General features: G+C 36.4%; 3 protein-coding genes across 5 annotated transcripts in view; 2 read left to right on the forward strand and 1 right to left on the reverse strand.

The window, feature by feature from the left end:
* The window catches only part of LOC145668320 (uncharacterized), a 68299-nt gene extending 54010 nt beyond the window's left edge, over nt 1-14289 (reverse strand). The window contains exon 1 of one of the 2 annotated variants that reach the window (XM_081736050.1): nt 14174-14289. The gene's annotated coding sequence lies outside the window, so the exon portion shown is untranslated. Of the gene's footprint in view, nt 1-14024; nt 14050-14173 lie in introns of those variants that run through there. The other variant, XM_081736051.1, reaches the window with a different exon arrangement.
* Nucleotides 7505-8236, forward strand: LOC145667669 (uncharacterized). The gene has a single exon (XM_081735128.1). The coding sequence runs from the start codon at nt 7505-7507 to the stop codon at nt 8234-8236; it is 732 nt and encodes a 243-aa protein (XP_081591254.1).
* Nucleotides 14205-21680, forward strand: part of HSPBAP1 (HSPB1 associated protein 1) — a 69778-nt gene continuing 62302 nt past the window's right edge. Inside the window, exon 1 of one of the 2 annotated variants that reach the window (XM_081736052.1) lies at nt 14205-14339. Coding sequence is in view for 1 of the 2 variants with exons in the window: in XM_081736056.1 (XP_081592182.1) it covers nt 14253-14339 (87 nt within the window). In the remaining variant the exon portion in view is untranslated. The remainder of the gene's footprint in view (nt 14340-21680) is intronic. The other variant, XM_081736056.1, reaches the window with a different exon arrangement.

Genomic DNA, 21680 nt, shown 5'->3' on the forward strand with positions numbered 1-21680 from the left:
ACTAGCAATTTCGTTTCGAATCTTCAATACTTTTGATTTCGCACAATAAAATATTATAATCAGAAATGTAATAAATTTACAAAATAAAATTCACCCTTATACAGCTGACTGCTTAAGTGATGGAGGTGGAGAGCTTCAGTTTCGAAAGCAAAGACAAACTCCGGTTACATTTTCAAAAAATTTGTTTGAACGACCTATGAAAATTATTACTATCATCGAAACTAAATCTTGTAGAAAATATTATTTCCCCCTCAGACTACTTAGTCTGCAGCACAATCGAGCCAGTGATTCAGCAGCTATGTTCTTACATCATATTAAGGTACAGAGAAACACATCTCATTTAAAAACGAAGTTACCTGATTTAGGGCACCACAATTTCTGCAATATTCTCATGAAAGATATTTCGATTACAGTGAGATTAAAGCGTAAATTTCTTTCTTCGATATAAGCATGTTAAAAGTTACATTAATAAAGAATTTAACGTGGGTTATTCTGTGCTTAAAATCTTAAATTATTAAACTTCCTAATAGCATGGAATGTCGCTTTATCATATATAAATAAGTAACGGATTCACGTAGTCGTCTTCCATCTGGTATAACTGGAAACTAAATTAGTATTTGCTTTCTCTACCTTAGGGATTTTAACATTTGCACTAGTTGTAATCTATGTATGATATGATGTATACGGTTTGTAGATGATGTGGCACTTGTTGTGGAATCTGAAAAGAAAATTAATAAGATGTTAAGACAACCTTAAGAAAAGCTGTGAAGAACATGGGTTGAAAATAAATGTTAGAAAGACAAAAGTAATAGTGATTGGAACAAAGGGGCCAGTATCAAATATAGAAATGGGAAGGAAGCAAGTAATACAGGTGCCTAGTTTTCGATACCTGCGTAGTATTACTAGTGAGAACACGAAGTAAGAACGTGAAATACAAGCAACGATAGGAATGGCGACATAATCGTTTAGGAAGAAGTCTATTTTGTGGGTTCTTGCTAGATTCATAAAAAGTTTCGTGCGGAATGTAGTACTCTATACAGGTGGAATATGGACATTATATATATAAAGAGATGAAAAAACGTTTGGCTTTCGAAATGTGGATGTGAACAAGAAAAGAGGGAGTTAGATGTCGAAAGAAAAACGAATGAGAAAGTGATAGAAATATTAGGGGAGAAAACAATTTTAGATGTAATTAATAAAAAGGGAAGGATCATTGGCTTAGAAGCAACAGAATCATGAGGAATGTGCTAGAAGATTCGGTAACAGGAAAGAAAAAAAAAAAAAAAAAAGATGAAAGGGTCGAAAGCGGTCATAACTGATGGATGCTATTAGAAACAGAAACATGGTAGATTTTCATTTTACGGCAAGTGACATGTCACGACTGGCAGAATGCTTATGATGATGATAATGTAACATGTAAGTATTACATACACTCCATTTTAGGAGAAAAAATAGCTCAGGTAAAGCTTCACGTTTAAATTTTCTTGGGTCCTTGTAAACGCTTTCCTTATTTATTCAGCGTCAAGTTTACTTACGTTCGCTTGATCAGTTTCCTCCTTCGCACACAAGTATTCAGTTGTAACAAATTTCTGATACCATTCTTATGCTGCTATTTGTTTAGTATTTATTTATTTATTGCGTTCGCCCCCTGATATTAGCTAGTTTACCTGTAGTATTCTGATCAAACTAGATAACAGAAGATTTCTCTAGTTTATAAACATTAATCTTGATTTTTAAATTATGTTCTCTGAATTCGTTAGCAGTAAGTAATAAAGCTAAACGGAATAACTCGTACACCACAGTACACTTTCAATTTAGTTTCTTCAGTATATGTTTGTTTTTGAGTATCATGTAAGGACCTTTCAATTTGATTTACATATGCCAAAGGCGGGATATATGCCGGAATAGGGGGTACATGAATCCCCCATTCCTTAGGGTGCACTTTCAATCGAAATGGAATGGTGACAACTCAGCTAACGCAGGTGCTAAATACGTTCCCTGATTGTCTTCCGTGTGATTTCCTTTTATTCTGCTGCTTGTCCTTAGACACAGTAACACTATAGTGTTGAAACTTGTGCAGCTTGAGTCAAGGAGTGGTACGAGCAATAATGCCAAAATATTTTTTAGAAGATGTCATAGTTTTAAAAATATGTGACACCTGGTTTTGCTTCTTAAGTTTAATCGTTTCCTCGTTGTGTGGTTTATGTAGAAAGTCTGCAATAGAAACAATACAAAATAAATGATTTATTATGATTTAATGGGGGCGTTAACAGTAAGGTTATTTGTATCCGTCACGAGACAATAGAAAATATTTTATAATGTATAACAATGGAAAACGGATAATATTTAAATGCAACAATTAATGAATTTATTGTTAAGGCCTGAAATATTATTCTTGGCAGAAATTTTGAACTCTCGCTATTTCCTTACTATACGTATTATCGGTTCTGCCGTTTTCCTGTGATGCTATCATAAACAAGATCATATATGCATGTTAAGTTGTATGTCTTGAAAAGCTGATTGATGTGTCTTAATCATTGACCAGCCCACTTGTTAATATTAGTTGCTTTTATCATAGCCCTAAATTGGCGTTATCATTGAAAGACCTTCATTGAAAAATGCCACTTATGTTAAAAGCATTCTCCACACTTCAGAATATTCTTCTCCATCATAAGTCATCTGAACTAACCATATGACTTGGCATTATTAACCAAATTTTATCAGCAGGCATTTTATCTATTACTGTTCATAAAGTTGAGAAAAGAATTACGTTCTGTTTCTCGTTCCTTGAATACAATTTGTCCACTATCGTGCTTTCAATGTTCCAACTACTTCCTTTTTCTTTTTAATTAAGGCAATACGCTTTGGAGCAAGCTCAGCTCAAATGAAGCTACTTGAAGGAAAACAGTATACGTGTCGAAATTGTGTAGTGTGATTCTGTCAGGTATTTACGGTAGTCAGAAAGTTTTATCTAATAATTAACATTTAATCATGGTAGATACGAAATGAAATTTTGCAGGCTAAGGCGCACTTACGTGTCATTGTGACTATTTGATGAGCGCTAACTTTACTCCATTTCAAAAGGTTACTTTTTTCACTTCAAATCATTCAACGCATCTGCCTGCGGAGTAACATAAGACATCTAATCTTGCCCTACTTGTAGGTGAAGATATTAAAACAATCAAAATATAACGAAAACAGGAACTACAAGGGGAGGGTGATGTGACAAGGAAAAAGAAAAATGCAACTATTTTTTCAGGAAAAAATTAGTTTCGTTGCCCTGTACCCAGCAAATCATATATACGACGCACAGGAAATGTGCATAAATGCATTATACTGATACAAGGTTCTAATTGCATTGCATTAGTCGTGTGATTACTTTAAGGATTCTTGTACTTTCCCCACCAGAGATATTCAAGTGCAAACATTGCCAAAATTTAGTTTGTGGCCAAATTTGATGCCTTATGACATCATCACTATTCATTTCAATAATATCCTATTTCGTCCAGTTGTACACTGTGTAGAGATAATACATTTTTAGCTCAATTCCTTCCTAGAATTTTCGGGCTTAAAAATGGTAATTTGGCTGAAGTTCACGTATGACTTTGTAGCATTATTTGAGGCATTTGATGTTGAGGTGGTATAAAGTTTTTAAGCATTGTATTAAAGGACACTTCATACACTTTCCACTGGTGTTTGTTTCATATCTATACCTCTTTTCATTTCTGAGACATTGTATTTCGCGAGCATCCTGATTTCTCATGATTTGCCACACGCTATATTGTGAATATGATCGCCGTGGGCATATGAAATGGAATCCGATATTTCTAATCATACCACTGTGTTTAAGAAGCATGTATCAATATATGTGAAAATTATGAGAACTTTTAAAAATGGTCATGCAGTCAAGCAATCACCATCGTGCGATTCGGTGAAATGACCCTTCCATAGCAATAACAACGGGCGGGGCAAGTTATACCCAAAGCATTTTAGTGTCGAATACTTCGGTTATTTCGAACTAGTAATAACAATGAGCCAAGTACAGGCCGAGGGAACTTAGCCGTGAAATGAATGTTAGAGTCACATGACTGTGTGGCGTGCTTTACATGAAAATGCCTTGTACCCATACCAAGGGCACAAAAGACTGACAGAAGCGGATTTCCAACCACGTGAAGCATTCTGCCAGAAGTTCATTCAACAGATCATTACGATCATACTCTTTCAGGTATCAGTACTGTTTACTGACGAGGCCACGTTTGGAAGGGATGGTATCATCAGCATGCATAATACACAGGTGAGCAGATGCACTTCCACATCGTACGATTGTCACTCTTAATCAACACCAAGCTGGACTCAAGGTATGGTGTGGCATTGGCCATGATCAACTGATTAATCCATACATGAGACTCCGAAGACTGAATGGAACATCGTATTTGGCCTTCTTGCAGGATATACTGCCCGAATTACTAGAAAATGCTTCCCTAGCGATTCGCCACAACATGTGGTACCATGATGAAGCTCCCATGCACTTCAGAGTGAATGTCCGCAGTGGTTGAAGAACAACTCCTAAGACATTGGATTAGGCGTGGCGGTACATTGTATTGGCCTGCCCGGTCTCCGGAGCTGTATCTGTGGGGAAACATGAGACGTGCAATGTACGTTACTCCAGTCAATGACTTGGAACAGCGTATCCATAACGCCTGTGCAACTGTTCGCCATAACCACGGTATTTTAGAACGGGTTAACCAATCTACGATCCGGTGTTGTCATGCATGCATTAGTGTCCATGGCGGACAATTTGAACGTCATCTGTGATGTGCCCCAAGAACCTACGTCTGTCTCTCTCTGGATGTAGATCAGCGTTTCCCAACCGGTGTGCCGTGAATGGGCCGCTGGTGTGCCGCGAGGAAATCGAAACAAATTATTAATTCTGTAGGAATCAAATTGCAAGACATAAGAAAAATGTATATTTGTATTTCACATTTACTATGAATCTACAGCTTTAAGTTTCGTACCATATTACTTTTCTGTATATTTTTAATGTTGAAAAAAAGTATTTATCATTGTTATGACTATTATTGCTTCTTTATTGTTGCAGACTATTTCGTAACTTGAAATTTTAAAATAATATTCAATTATTTCGACAAAGCAAACATATATACAAATTATCTACATTTGTGTTTTAAAACTAAGAGATTTGTTTGTTCGTTCGTTATTTAGTGATCTTTTTTGTTGGTGAAGGTTGGATACAGTTTTCGAAAAAGAAAGCATAGTTTTAAGAACCTGAGTCCAATATTTTATTGAAATTGTTTTCTATTTTTAAATTAGAATGTAAAATAAGCATAATGATTTACCACGGGCAAAAACCAGTGATCGAGCTTTATTCTCTGTGAGAAGATCAGTAATCACAGAAAAAAATACCACGGTATTTCATATTTACAAATAATAATATATATGAGTGTGCCGCGAGAATTCAAGTTACAGTCGTAGTGTGCCGCAAGTTGAAAAAGGTTGGGAAACGCTGATGTAGATAACTACCGCTTCGAACTTACTGTTCCCACGCTTTTGGCCGTCGCTAACTCTGCCAATATATCAAATATGCTATATGTTCATATAACCTTTTTTGTTTCTCTTGGTGTCACGAATCATCTCTCGACGTCTGAACATAAAGTTACATCCTACATATATCTATCTATCTATCTATCTATCTATCTATCTATATATATATATATATATATATATATATATATATATATATATATATAACCTAAACTATATGTTCGCTTACACAATAATTCCAAGTTTTTCTTTTTCTTACGATTTTTACTGATTTTTGTAAGTTTTGCTTGCTGGTCAAGCACAGTCGGTCTATTTAAATTAACTTACTTTGAGCGAAACTAGCGGCGGTGAACTAAAACATTTTCTCTACAAGTTATGATGGAAATCTTTCGAATGAAGAACGACCAAAATCATTGGTTACTATCGTCTCCCGAAATATAACTACTGTACTATTGATTGTTGATCGGAATAGACGTGTTTTAAACCTGCTCCGCGTTTTTAGTGAGTTTTAACGAGTTTTTAATGAATGATCTTTTTCCAACATGTTCGGAAATGTGATAAAAAGTGTGCTTTTTTCGTTTTTGTGTGATATTGTATTCCAAGTCCAAAAATTGTATAGTTATTATCACTTTTCGTTGGAAGAATTCGTTGCATTTCCTCAACTGATTGAACTCCAACAATGAAAAAGACATTTCAATTTTATTTAAAAATTTTTAATTTATTTGCTATAATTATAAAAGTTGAATTGCTGTGTCATGGCAAATATTAATATATCGGAAACTAATTTACAGTTATCGGGAAACACTGTGCATACCTGTCCTTCATGTTTAAAAAAGTTTCCAAGAAAAGGAGTAAATATTCACAACACTCGTAAACATGCTGAACTAGAAATCCATAGTGTTTGTGAAGCAGAGGAATTTGCGACAGAACTGGGAAAGTTAAAATCTAATGTTTTCATTCTGAAAAGAATTCCCCGAGGACCTCGATATGCTGTTGCGAAGAAGTTAGCTCCTATCATCGCAGATTGTGTAAACCAAAATGACACCTCTGCCTGGAAAAAATTATTAAGTTTCCCTTATTATGGACTCCATATACCAACTGAGAGAGAGAATAATCTCTCAGAAACCTCGTGAAAGAAAACCTAAATTTGTCTTCTCCACCAACAAATCGCTTCAAAAAGAAGAAAAAAAAATCAGAGCTTTCCAAAAGAGTGGCAGCGAAAATTTCGGATTTTGACACAAAAGGTGCAATTCGATTGTTAAGCTCAGATGACACATTGGCCCCAGTGAACGAGGAGACCTATAAGCTTCTCACCAACAAACATCCCATGCCATCTAGGGAACTCCGTTTCCAGATCCTCCTTTGGAAAGTAACCCTGTATTAACGGTGGATGCTAAGATGGTTTCGAGAGCTATCTACAGTTTTCCCAGTGGTTCAGCTCCAGGCATTGATGGCTTATCTCCACAACATCTAAAGGATCTGTTATCCAAATTGGCAGGGGAAGCAGCTGAAATATTATTGGATAACCTAACGAGGTTAATTAATCTTATTTTGTGTGGAAGAGTGCCTGAAGATATACAAAAATATTCCTTTGGAGCCACACTTTGTGCACTCCGTTAAGAAAGAAGGCGGAATTCGTCCTATAGCTGTAGGTTGCACCTTAAGAAGATTGGCTTCTAAGCTCGCATGCTCCAGTGCTTATCAGCAATGCTCTTCCTATTTTCAGCCCAACCAATTAGGGTTCGCAACGAAAAGAGGGTGTGAAGCAATTATTCATTCAACTCGAACTTTTATCAAGAACCATGAAAATTCACAGCACGTCATTCTCAAAATAGACTATAAAAATGCATTTAATACGGTGGAATGTGATATCATGTTACGTAAAATAAAGCAACAGCTCCCTGCCACCTACCCCTTTTTCTGGCAAAGCTTTGCTTGTCCATCAATGCTGTTTTTTGGAGAGAAAACAATACTGTCCCAGGTCGGTTGCCAACAAGGAGATCCCGCTGGCCCAATGCTTTTCAGCTTATCAATCCATCCTATAGTTGGCAAATTATCATCTGAACTAAACTTATTTTATCTGGATGATGGTACTTTGGGTGGTTCCCCACAATCCGTCTTTCAAGGTGTGAATATTTTATTAGCAGAGTCTAAACGCATTGGTTTAGAAGTTAATCCTTCTAAATGTGAACTGTTTTTCACATCTGGACAAGTGGACCCCACTACTGTACCACAATTACAACAGCTTCTTCCTGGTCTTCAAACAGTTAATGCACACCAGTTATTTCTTCTAGGTGCTCCACTGCATGAAACAGGTTACGAAATAGCTTTTAATGAGCACCTAAATCAGCTTAAAACTGTTATTGAATGGTTAAAAATTTTACCATCTCATTTGGCATATTTCCTTCTAAAAAACTGCATGGGTATACCAAAGTTACAATATTTTCTTCGAACTACTCCAACATGGTATATGCCATCTCTACTTCTCCAAATGGATATCTGCCTGAAAAGAGCATTAGAGTCTATCGTAAATATATCTATGAATCAAAGACAATGGACACAAACTAGTCTTCCAATTCGTTTCGGAGGTTTGAACATCCGCAGTCTCCAACCTCAGTCTTCCAGCTTTTGTTTCCTCGTGTTATGGGGTGAGACCACTCATCTCCAACATTCTTAACATTCCCGTTGATGATGTGGTCATTCATCACTTGATAGAGGCAACTGACGTATGGAAGTTCTTATTTGGACAAGATATACCATCCACATTGGAAGTACAGAAAAGCTGGGACAAAATAATCTTAAAATCAATTATTGAACAAGAGTTATTTTTGGATAACGTATTTGATATAGCTCGCTTTAAGGCCTTACAAGAAAAAGAATCTGGCGCATGGTTGCAATCAATTCCATCGAGGAATATTGGAACTTCCATGAATAACAATTCTTTTCGTCTTTGTGTTGCTCTACACCTTGGCATGAACATGTGTAAAAAATTTACATGCATTTGTCGGGAGCAAGTCAATGAAAAGTGTTTGCATCCATTGAGCTCCCGTCACGCTGAATTAAATGATATTCTAAAGCGTGCTTTGGGCAGCATAGATGTGCCTTCAATTTTAGAATCATCAGGATTATCAAGGGATGATGGGAAAAGACCAGATGGCATCACGTTAATCCCCTGGGAAAATGAGCAATGCCAACTATGGGATGTCACTTGTGTTGATACTTTTACAGCTTCTCATATCGTATCAACACCTAAGGAAACTGGAAATGCGGCAGAAACAGCGTGCAGACGAAAACATTTAAAATATAAATGCTTAAAAGAGGACCATTTTTTCATCCCCTTTGCTGTTGAAACAATGAGTGTTTTCAGCAAAGAGGCAAAGAATCTAGTGAAACAAATTTGTTCACAGCTGGTTGTGAAAACAGGAGATCCGCGGAACAAACAATTTTTAATACAAAGACTCAGTTTAGCAATTCAGCGGGAAAATGCAGCTTGTATTTTTAAATCATTCCCCTCTGCTCCTATTATGGAAGAAGTTTTTTTTTTTATCTTAAATAGTTAATCCGTACCTTAAATAGCTACATCTACCGTGAAGTACTGTTATATGAAGGTTCAATTATATCACATTGCACAGCACAGGGTTGCCTGGAATTTCGTATATTATGTAATGCATTAATTGTTTGTACATCATTTTTTATATTTCGGTTATCTCTGGAATTGTTTCCAGCACCATGAACTTTGCAAATTTTGTTAATACAAACTTTACTCACAGTTACCAAAGCAAGTACATAAGTTATCAAAGCAAGAAATGAAATTTCTAGTTTTACTTCCACGTCTAGCCTATGTCCTGTAGAGTAAAGTAGGAAGATTATTAAGGAAAGTAAATGAACATGAAATAAATGTTAGATGGAACTGGTGAACCTCAAGAAAATCCACTGACACAATCAGGTCATATTTACGCAAAGGCCACATGGTCCCGGGCCCAGAGAGGCATATTGAAAGAAAAATTGATATTGAAATATGGCAAGCCGAAAAACAAAGAGGCTAGGTTCAGAGGGAGGTCTATAATAAATACAATGTCGGTACCAAAGATGTAAATGATTTTTCTCGTTACGACGCTACTGATGTTGTAAGGAGCTGAGATATTATTGCTTATTAACCAAAAAGGGTCTAATTCGTTAGTTGGTATCCCGAAACTGATTCTTAAGAAAGTAGTTTGCTGACGTTGGTGTACTACGTTGTCATTTTAAAATTTTTGAATATCTATTATAATAGTAATGTTCTTGTTAATTAGTTTGTGTCCAGGGTTAGGGGGATTTAACTCTTTCAATTTCTAAAGTACCGTGCTTACTTTATAATTGTCTGTGCCATGTCAACGATGTCTCCTCCTACTTTTTGGGTGTGGTTTGTTCAGTGAATTGATACGCATTTCGAGAGAGTAACTTCTTGGCAGGGTTTGCCCAAGTGGGCCCAGCCCGAAAAAAACCCGGTGGGATTTTTCGGGTTGGATCCACTTTAAAACCCACCTGGGTTGTTGAGCTTTTTGTTAGTGTATTATTGGTACAACTAAGGTGATCACATTGAAAGTGATTTTTATCAGATTTTAGACTTTCCTTGGGAGAATCTGTGCTTTCACGTTAAGGTATACAACAACATTCAACATGAGACCTTCTGAATGCACTGAATGAAAATGAAATCTTTGAGTTTTACGTCCCACGTTTATGCCGGTTAGGCTAAAGGAGACGGTGGTGATGAGTGATATGGTGGAATGAAGAAAGTAGGGGGAAACGGGAGAACCCCGAGAAAACCCACGCACACGGTGTTTGTCCACCACAAAGTTAACTTGGCGGGGGTGGGATCGAACTTGGGACTCCAAGCACCAGAGGCGAACGCTCTACCACTGAGCCACCGCGGCCTCTGCACTGAATTATATATATATATATATATATATATATATATATATATATATATATATATATAAGCTTAACCTGAGATAGTTATAGAACAAATTAATGTATGGATTATGCTTATAGCCTATTCGAAGTAAAATATGCAGTTTTGTACTTCAGAAAATATTTTCCGCAAATAGTTTTCTCGTGGTCTCGGCGACACCGAGGGACGTTATCACTCATACGTTTGACGGGTTTAAGGCCATAGGTGCCGGTACTAATAGTAAATATATAAATACATTAGTAAAACTATTAGTATTATTTCTTACGTTTGATGTAAAACACAAGTATTCTTCAGTAAAATTTGGTTTTCCAATAACAACAGTTTGGTTCAGTCATTTATTGCTACTCTCCAAATAAGCATTCTGTAGAGTCATCACAAGCAATAGCATAAATATTCTTCTCAAATTTAAGAAGCTTAATGCTCGGAGTTCCGAAGACTATGTAACGCTTACTATTTTAAGTGCTGAATTCAAATTTCCGTACTAGTGGACAGTAAAGAAACCTGTACTTTCGAAAAAATCTGCCTGGCGAAAAAGCGCTCGGGAAATTTCCGCAATTGAACGCAGAAGCATCGGAAATGAATACTTCAACAATAAAACTATTTGTTTTACGCAGGAAGATATTTAATTTCATTTAAGACATTTTGGAACAATTACTTCATAAAATATGAATTATATCTTTGTTAATTGTTTTAAATTAAATTTCAGGAAAGAACCGTCTTGCAACTAATGCTCGGCAAATTCCCGTAATTGAACGCACAAATTATCGGAAGTGAACATCAACAGTAAAGCTATTTCTTTTACGCTGGAAAATGTTTATTTCATATAAGACATTTTGAAATATATATTTATTTTATAGATAAATTATACCTTTGTTTTAAATTAATGGACTCCTTTTGGTATTCATATTTGGGGAACGTCAGTCAGGCTTCTGGATGACTTGATCTACATTTGTTCGTTTGTCTGCCAAGCTCCTTCATGGCTAACCGGTTAGTGTACGCGTCTTCGGCATGGGCGACCCGGTTTCGATTCCCGACGGGAGCCCATGTGGTTCGGATTACACGTTATTCAGTAGGTCCAGTCTCATATAGCCTCGCTGCTGAAAGGGACGTTAAACACAAAACCAACTCAACTCGTTTGTCTGCCTCTGCTACACACACTTCAGGGTGCAACTATCGGTCTTTTAAGTTAAAATTTTCAGAGTACAAGCATGAGACACACTAAAATCCCTGTATAGATTTTGGCAGCATAACAACGTAAAATTTCAAAATGGCGGCATTTTTTTTCAAAATAGCAAATATCCACGCTACAAAGCGCAATTTTCAGTCTTTTAAGTTGAAATTTTGACGGTGGAAGCAGAGATATGCTAAATTTGCTGTATAGATTTTCTCGGCGATCCAATGTAAAATTTCAAAATGGCGGCCTCTTTTCGAAAACAGCAGTGAATAGAAAATTGTAGCAAGTTGTAACAATGACAATCTTGAAATATAAATCATATTTTAACACTTTTACCCCAAAGACATTGATATATATATATAGCCTATATATATATATATATATATATATATATATATATATATATAGCCTATATATATATATATATATATAAGGTTAAACGCGAAAACCCCAAATTAAACCCGAAAAAACCCATATGGGCCCAAGTGGGTTGAGCTTTCTCCAAAAAGCCCGGGTTTTTTCAAACCCTGCTTCTTGGTAGTTTGTTTTTCGTTAACTTGTTCGTGTTAAAAGAAATTCAATACAAAGATTAGTTTTGGTGTTCATTCATTGATTTGCATTGTTTCCCTCATTCCACCTCAAGTTAACACGTACTTCGAAATAGTGTGTTTTGTCCTGGTTGGCAGGAATTAGTATTTTCCCACCCTTCTGTGATGATTCATGGTTTTAAAATACGTATTGTGATTGGTTGGTGACATATTGCTGTTACCTGGTGTATGTGTTTGAATTATTCGGTCACGGGATAAGGTTAGCATGTGGTTTTCCTTTTAGTGTTTGTCAGAGGTCGATGTTATTTTGTAACGTTCTCGTTGGTTTATTCATAACGTGCATGAGTTGAAATAGTATACTTCTGTAAATAGTAATCCACAATACCACGTATTTTTAAAACGTAATCGACGAAAATGAAAGTAAGAAGAGTTGGATCACTGCTGTATTACAAGATCTTATGCGCTATTGGGGATTTTTTTATATTTCTCATTTTTACTTTTAATTTTGGCGATTTTCTTTCAGAAATATAATGAAATCATCAATGGGGGAAACTTTACCATACACGCCCAGCTGCGCATCGATAAGTAGGGCCGCTTTCAAAGTGTAGAGTAGAATAGGGTAGGGTAATTTCTCACTGCTGGTGAGTATATCAGTTGGAGCGGGCATTGTAAAATTAACCCTCATCATTGTTTTGCCATTCAGACAACCATTTGAAATTTTAATTATTTAGCGAGATACCAACTAACGACTTCACCACCTGCAGAAATGATTAATGTTACACGATGTTGTCCACCACGATCTCACATGAACTGGGATCGAACCAGAGGTGATCCTGAGCTATTGTGATCCTAACGAAATATTTATATGAGCCTTTGCACCTCGAATTGTGTTCGCCATATTTAATGAACCTGTGGTTTCTTGTGTTCTACAAGTTCAAACGGCCTTTGTACCTGTCAAAGGCTGACAAAAATTGAAAAAATTAATATATTTTGTAAGTGTTGCCTTAAATACTCTTTCTCAGTGTGTCCCGGTTCTAGTAACTGTTTAACCTACTATTATGACAACGAATTTGTCTCGTAGAATAAACGAGTATTTTACACAATTATAGCAAACACAGTCATCAATGACTCACAAGTCAGGCTTCCAGCAAAAACACAAGGTTAAATGTATGACAAGTGCACTTTCTGTTTATGATCGGAAATGACTCGCACTTTCATTCGAGTTACTAAGAACAAGAAGTGTTTATTATAACTTTCGTCTAAATTTCAAATCAAAAATTGTCCGTCAAATTAATTGACAATTTGCATATAAAGATGCTTCAAATTCCTTGAAATACAGGTAATCACAAATTACACGCAACGTAGTTAAACAAAATAAGTTTACTGTTTCAATAAAGAACTCCCGTAGCAAATTTAATTAGCAAACAAAAACTCGATATAATTATATACTTTTCTATTCAGCGCTAAACGTGGGAAAGCTTGTTTGTGTCTCCTTGTATTTTACAAGGTTGTTTAAAAGAACAATACACGAACTTCCTTAGCAGCTGATTTTTACGGTGTCTTCCTACACGAAAATAGAAAAAAAAATGTATAGTGCTATGAACCTATGAACTATTGATGCTATAAAGTAGAGAGGAGTTCTTGCTCTTATATTGTTTAAAATTTGTAAGACAACACAAGGTATTTTCTTACGACGTAGTTTTCCAAAATAAAAATCAATGGCTTGAGAGTGAAATTCTTAACTTCGCTAGGCCTATCCCAAGCACAATATCAAGACGGGAAAAAATCACACCTATAAAACACAGATCTTCCTAGCCTATTGGCATAAAAATTATTCTCTGACTATCAGAAACACTGGTAAATTTGATATAATATCCGAAAGCAATAATATTTTACATTTACAACTAAATATTTGGTTCTATAACACAAATCTCTACGTACCCACATACTTCCTCCTTACGCCATTCTCTAATGGTACTATAAATCCACAATTCTTTGCGGTAATGCGCAGTCATTCAACATGGCGGATGGCAAAGTGTTTGTTACAGTTGGAACTACCAATTTTGATAATTTAATTTCTGCATTATTGCGAGAAGAGAATATACAGGTAAATTTACTTCATTTTTGCTAATATGTTCAGCACGGTACTTAATTTGTCAAATCATAATCTCAGAAAAGATTACACCTACGGATAAATTCTCCTATTGCCCTTTATTACTGTCCTTAAATCTGTATCATGATTTATTAAAATTATTATTAATTTATTACTGATTAAGAATAGTACATCACTAATTTAGAAAATGCATGTGTGAAAGCTATTATTTCACAAATAAATATTAATATAAGAAAATTTATGCCTATGCTGTACTTTTAGGATTAGTACTTACATAAAGTTTAACCTAACTGGGAGACAGAATGGCTCGGATATATTTTGAATGGAATAACTGGACCAGACACATAAGAAACTTTTTTACTGTTTAGCTGTATAGACGCCAAATTCAGAAAGTGTATAGAAAAAATCGAAAGAATATTTCGTGTAGGTTGTGTAAACACCTCGGTGAAGATTAACAATACGAGAATATATTGAATTATGGTGTACAGGTAAAATTTAATTCAAGAAAGGAGAGTAATCTTTAAGGAATTTCTTTATGTAGGCGACGAACGTGTAAGTCATGTGAGATCGTAAAAACAACGTTAAAAATTTACTACCGCATTGCTTTGCAAGTGCACCAAACATATCATTTTACGGAAAAAGAGGGTAGATTAAGGGGTTAAGTTCCAAAGTTGGTCTAAGAGTTCCATTCAGCCCTGCCGCGATTACTCATATCATAGTAAACCGAAAAGAATCTATCCTAACGTGTGGTTTATAAGCTGGCGATGGTGAACGAAAGTTATGCCTATATTAATCAGCAAATTAAAATAACATAGTGACCAAGTAAGTTTATGGTGGACAACACCGTGTCCATAGATTTTCTCGGGGTACTCTCGTTTCCTCCTATATTTCATTCCACCAATTCTTCCATCATCATTCACATGCCTACATCATCGTCTCCCTTAGCCTAAAAGCCATAAACGTGGGACATTAAACTAAAAGATTTTATTTTTGTTTTAACACTGGATGAAGGTATAAACCTTCACCTCTTGCACACTGTGAGAAGTAAGCAATATTTGTTTCTTTAAAGTTTAGCTTCCCTTTTAGATCGAAGCTGTATAAGACTTCAACGTACAGGTCAACGTGAAATCCAAACCACTGTAATGTGCTCAAATTATGCAATGCTTTCTCTGTTGGAATCGAATCCGGGATCATGTGTCCAATAGGTGCACACGCTATCCAGTAGACCAGCCAAATTAGTGTAAAGAAGAGACTGGCGGGATGAACCAGAAGGAAGCTCTCTTCGAAATGTTCAAGGAGAAGGAGTGAAGGTTCGATTTATGTCGGACCGAATTAGGAAAGCCACTGCCATCAGGGTAAGGCGTGTGAGCAGTAATGTGACTGCAGTTGAAGGGTAAGGGGAAGAAAGAAGGAATGTCACAAAACTGCATTTTCGAGAAAACGGTGTTTTAATATTAAAAACCACGTAAAAAGAATAGGGTTAGTTAAATTTTTGCCCTTTTTTACATGGACATTTCTCCATCTACGCATGCATGGCATATACAGTCAAATAGTACCAAAAGTCACCAACAGATAGAACAAAGCACCCGATAAAGCACATAGTGGACATTCCTTGTTTTTTTCCCATACCCTTCAGTTGTAGGTGGCTGAATGCCATTAAATAGCGCCAAAATTAAACTATTACTGGGAAGGATACGAGTTGAGTTGATTTTGAGTTTAACGTCCCTGTCCTGGCCCTTTTGCATTTTCATTTTTTTTTTTTTTCTACTTACGCGTAGTAAAGCAGTGTACAGAGAATGGAAATTACACTTAAGGTGATTACTGCAAAGGCTATTTAGCCCGTTACACAAACCAGGAGCAATTGGCGAAACAGTGGCTCACGAAAAGCACCAAAAAAAGGCTTCAAGGAAAATGACTCTGGCAATACTGCAAGAGATCCGCTGATTACCGTGCCAGGAAAACACACCGGCCCAAAAGATTCAAGTTTGGTTCCTTCAACTGTAAACACAACCATTCGTAAGCGGCTCCAGCTGAGGTGTGCCCATAAGGCCCTCTGCATGCTCCCGTATCCTATTGGAAAACAATAAACAAACTGCAAGAATCTATATGAAAAGCACTTTTCGTGGTGGTCACATTCGGGTGCCGACATACCGTGAGAGATATAAAGAACCTGTGTAACTTTTTTCACCACGATAGGAAAGGGAAGGGGGGATTAGTGATAAGGAAGGTTGATAAAAACTTGAAATTGAATACAAGTACTTCCAGAAATTCGGTGTGACTTCTATCTTTCGGATTAATAGCCTAGCGGATTCCTATGAACCAGACCTCAAGTCATACACCTAATAATTTTACGTGATATCAGGGATAAACTGGAGTTTAGAGTCTGCCATTCTGTTTCAAGACTTTCCTGTGAAGAGCCCTAACGCTAGTCCGATGGATTTCTGCGGCGTTGATTTGTGAAAAGAGACGTCTTTAAAATCTGTGTCTGTGAACTTTCTTGGTTCTCTGCAGAGCTTGTGGGGAGGAATGGAACCGAATATCGTTGCCCGTGTTTCGCAAAAGTTTTGCCTCCATTAGGATCTTCAATGTTAAGTGATAGTTGACAGTGGTGGGAATACAATAGAACACAATCGATGATGACAGCGAGGTTTCTCATAGTGTAAATTGTAATTGACCAGTTGTCGATTCGTTACAGTTGTGTATCTGTCACGAATTTGTTCGCTCTTATGTTATTTGTTGTAATTATTTTTTGAGTTGAGTGTTAGTCTCATGCTTGCACATTGTATATCTACACATGTTTGTATAATTTGTTGATGTAATTTCTCTTTAATTTGTAATCTTCGACATTGTTAAATTGTTTTCTAAATAATTTCGGTTGCTGCTAGAATATTTATCTGCGCCAGTATAATTTCCTAAACTGTCACTCTTATAGGTTTAAATAACCTTTGGAAATTGCATACCAATATGAATCCGTGATAGCCAATCTAACTAGATTTGATCATTATAATTATAGGATATGCCCTCATTCAACATTACTTCTTGGTTTTCTTCGACACAAATTATTAAGGATTTAACAACTTAACATTGCTTCAACTTCTCATTGTCGAGCAGTGATATACCTTATTTTTTGTGGTGAGTATTTTGACACTAACAGTTTTCACATTGTCTATCTCCTTCTGTACCGTATATCATCTGATTGTTCTTTCAACAGAACCACAATCTGCTTTAAATCCGTAACTTCGGTATATCTTACATTTACTTCCTTCCGAACAGTATCAATGTGCTCTTTTATCCGCCTAGATCTTTCTGTAGATCTTTATGTCATTTTTCTCGCATTTCCTGGAAACCTTCTGTTTCTTTCCTAATGGCAGTAACGTCAGTACTAAATTTGTTGTATCTAATCAAATTTATTGTCCAATTAACAAAGCTTCACCAAGATCATCTGTAAGCTGAACTCCTGATTATTCTCTGGTACAGGGCCTTTTGCAACATTCGTCTTTTCCGGCTTTCTCGCCTCTTTAGTATTTCGCAGACGTTTCATTAATTATCCTCTGCATCCGTCTCAGATGCATTTACATTGGAAGTGTTCCTAGCTACAGTCTTGACTCCAGTTTCACCATTTACAACCTCTTCCGGTCTGTTCGACTCTGACACACAACTTAGGCATTTCCACTCCACATCATTTGCTTAAATTCACAAATCAAGTGTTCGGAAGGCAGGGTTTGCCCAAGTGGGCCCAGCCCGAAAAAACCCACCGGGTTTTTTCGGGTTGGACCCACATTAAAACCCACCCGGGTTTTTGAGCTTTTTGTTAATATATTATTGCTACAACTAAGTTGATCACATTGAAAGTGATTTTTGTCAAATTTTGGACTTTCCTCGGGCGAATTAAATGCTTTCACGTTAAGGTATACAACAACATGCTACATAAGACCTTTATAAAGTTCTGAATGCACTGAATAGTTGAAAAGACCTTACCTTAGCTTGAGATAATTATATAACAAATTAATGTATTGATTATGCTTATAGCCTATTTGAAAAGAATGCAATTTTATATTTTAGAAAATACTTTCCGTAAATAGTGTGCTCACCGACTCGGCTATGCCGAGGGACGTTATCCCTCATAGGGGAGACCGGGGAACATTGTCACAATTTTCACGTTTTATTTTCTTGTGATGCTCGTGTAAGGCCGAAAATTATAATTTTTAGTATACACATACTTTGTTATCTTGTGCATAGCATATATTTCTCTGTCCAATGTAACTCGCTCTGAACTACTATGTTTTATGATCAATACAGTTGTGACAATGTACTCCATATGCGGGGTAAGTTGTCACAATATATGGGGCAAATTGTCACATGTTATTCTTGTGGCACTTTCCAGAAATTGGTAGATATTATTAATGCAACTATTACTAATGCAAAATGACTATAAATGTTACCAGCATTAAATACTTAGCGTCTGAAAGAGAATCAAAACACAATTAAATGAAAGGGGAAACTATATTAGTTAAATAGGAAAGAAAGGAGGAGGACCTGTAGCTTATATATTCTCAACCTAAAAGATTTATTGTTACATCAAGCTTTGTAGGAAAACCAAAACTGCCATGGAAACAGAACTAACTCATAGCTAAGGAATCAAAACTACAAACTAAAAGGTCATAACAAAATGACGAAATTATCAAATCATAGCCTACATCTCCACGCAAGATTACCCAATTGTATTTAAGTTGTTTCTGATTGTAGTTTATGAACTGTAAAGAATTTCTCTGATAGGACTACTGTATAGCTAGAAGAGGAGTAAATATTATTACGAAGTTTAGTTGCGTTTTATTAGTACGCACCACAAACTAGTTTGAAAATGTTTATCCTTTTGCTTCTACAAAGTACCATACCTGGAGGTCATCGTCAGAGTCACAGTTAATATACACGTAAAACAAGTTCTGTTTCCCTCAGTTTTCGTAGGCCGATTCCGTACATCGAATGCACTGAATCCACTTATCGCTACATGTACTTGCACTGTATGGATCGCCATAAACTAAACAAATGTATCGTCGTCCTCTGAGGAAGAATCGTAATCCTCTTTGGACCTTCGTTGACATTGTTTTTAGGTGCACAACTATTTGCTTGGGGAGTTCTTATAGCAAGATCACCATGTCTTTTCAGAAATACCGGATACCAGTCTGGGCCAACAATGGCCTTTTCATTCCACGACTCTGGGCATTTCAATCCTAGCGCTTTTGCATAGTTGTAAGCCAAATCGCGAACCTCTTTTGTAGTGAGTCCAAATTATATGTGCGAAGCTTGTTTTTAGTATGATACCTAGTAATTCTTCCTAGTATTACGAAGAGTAACCTAATATAAAGGAGCATTGGCCGAACTGTATTTCGCCATCTGTAACACGTGCACAAAATCTCGCCAATGTTCTGTAGTGGACATGAAATTCTTTAGCAGTTTTAGGCCTACGTATTGATATGGGGTTATTTCTTTTCATAGCTCTTGCTGCAACCAGTAGATCTTCCATTGGTGGTGCTTTCCTCTCTGTCTTTCTTTTGAATATTCTCACTGTTTGCGAAACAGAGATAACCCTATCGTTTGTATTACACAGAACACACAGCAGGGGCGGATCCAGGGGGCGATCGCCCCCCCCCCCAGAAGAGGAAAACTTTATTTTATATATATAACAAAAACCCATTCCAAAGTTTGGTGCCCTTTAAAGTAGCAGTATGACAACCGACCCCCCCCAGAAGTCTGTCCTGGATCCGCCCCTGACACACAGTGGGGCACATTGTCACAGTGACAACATGCCCCACGCGTCGCCATTACACTTTTTACAAAATATCTATACCAAACGACCAGATTAGGTGCATTCAAAGTAGCACATTATGAAGCTCTATTTGTAACCTACATAACACACACAAAAATATTTGTTTCTACCGCTTTCACGAACACACAAAACAGCAATTTCAGGACTCGGAAAATTTACATTCCGGCACTGAAAACAAAGTTCAACTGACGTAGCACCGTTGTTGCCGCGTATCTCCAATCGAGTACAGTTAGTAGTGACATCTAGTAAGTAAACAAGAAAGCAGCACCGTCGCGCTAATGTTTTCGCTTTTTTCAGAATTGCTACTGTGACAACATGCCCCTTGTGACAATGTGCCCCGGTCTCCCCTACGTTTGACGAGTTTAAAGCCATATGTGCCGGTACTACCAGTAAATATGTAGTGCATTAGTAAAACTATTAGTATTATTTCTTTGGTAGCACAAGTATTCTTCAGTAAAATTTAGTTTTCTAACAATAACAGTTTAGATCAGTTATTTGTTGATACTCTTCAAATAAGCGTTCTTTAGAATCAACACCAACAATAGCGTAAAAATTCTTGTCGAATTTAAGAAGCTTAATGCTCAGAGTTCCGAAAGCTACGTAACACTTACTACTTCAAGTGCTGAATTCAAACTTCCGTACTAGTGGAACTTTCGATATACAGTAAAGAAAGCTGCATTTTCGAGGGAAAAAAAAAAGTCGCGAAAGAAATGCTTGGGAAATTCCCGCAATTGAACGCACAAAGCATCGGAACTGAATACTTCAACAATGAACCTATTTTATTTTACGCTGGAAGATAAAATATGAATTATATCTTTGTTAATTGTTTTAAATTAATTATCTGGAAAGAAACGTCTTGCAATAAATGCTCGGGAATTTCACCTAATTGAACGCACAAAATATCGAAAGTGACCTTCAAATAAAACCATTTATTTTACGCTGTTAAATTAATATATTTGGTGTTCATATTTGGCAAACGTCAGTGAGGCTTCTGGGATAATTCGATCGTCTGCCTGTACCACACATACTACAAGGTACCACCTTCGATGTTTTAAGTTTAAATTTTCAGGGTACAAGCACGAGACACACTAAATTTCCTGTACAGATTTTGGCGGCATACCAACGTACAATTTCAAAATGGTGGCTTTAAAAAAAATATAGCGGGTATCCACGCTACAAAGTGCAATTTTCGGTCTTTTAAGTTGAAATTTTTAGAATATAAGCACGAGACACACTAAATTAGCTGTATATATTTTGGCGGCGATCTAACGTAAAATTTCAAAATGGCGGCCATTTTTTCAAAACAGCAGTGAATAGAAAATTGTTGCAAGTTGTGACAATGATAATCTTGAAATATAAATCACATTTTAACACTTTTACCCCAAAGACATTGAAATATTTCGAAAAAACCCAATTAAACCCGAAAAAACCCGATTAAACCCGAAAATACCCGAAAAAACCCACATGGGCCCAGGTGGGTTGGGCTTTTTCAAAAAAACCCGGGTTTT

The sequence above is a fragment of the Thermobia domestica genome, chromosome 13 (genome assembly GCF_964235325.1).
Source record: "Thermobia domestica chromosome 13, izTheDome1.hap1.1, whole genome shotgun sequence".
Taxonomy (NCBI): domain Eukaryota; kingdom Metazoa; phylum Arthropoda; class Insecta; order Zygentoma; family Lepismatidae; genus Thermobia; species Thermobia domestica.

Excerpts from the sequence above, each read along its gene's own strand:
- LOC145667669 (XM_081735128.1), top strand. The coding sequence starts at position 7,505 with ATGCTGTTTTTTGGAGAGAAAACAATACTGTCCCAGGTCGGTTGCCAA.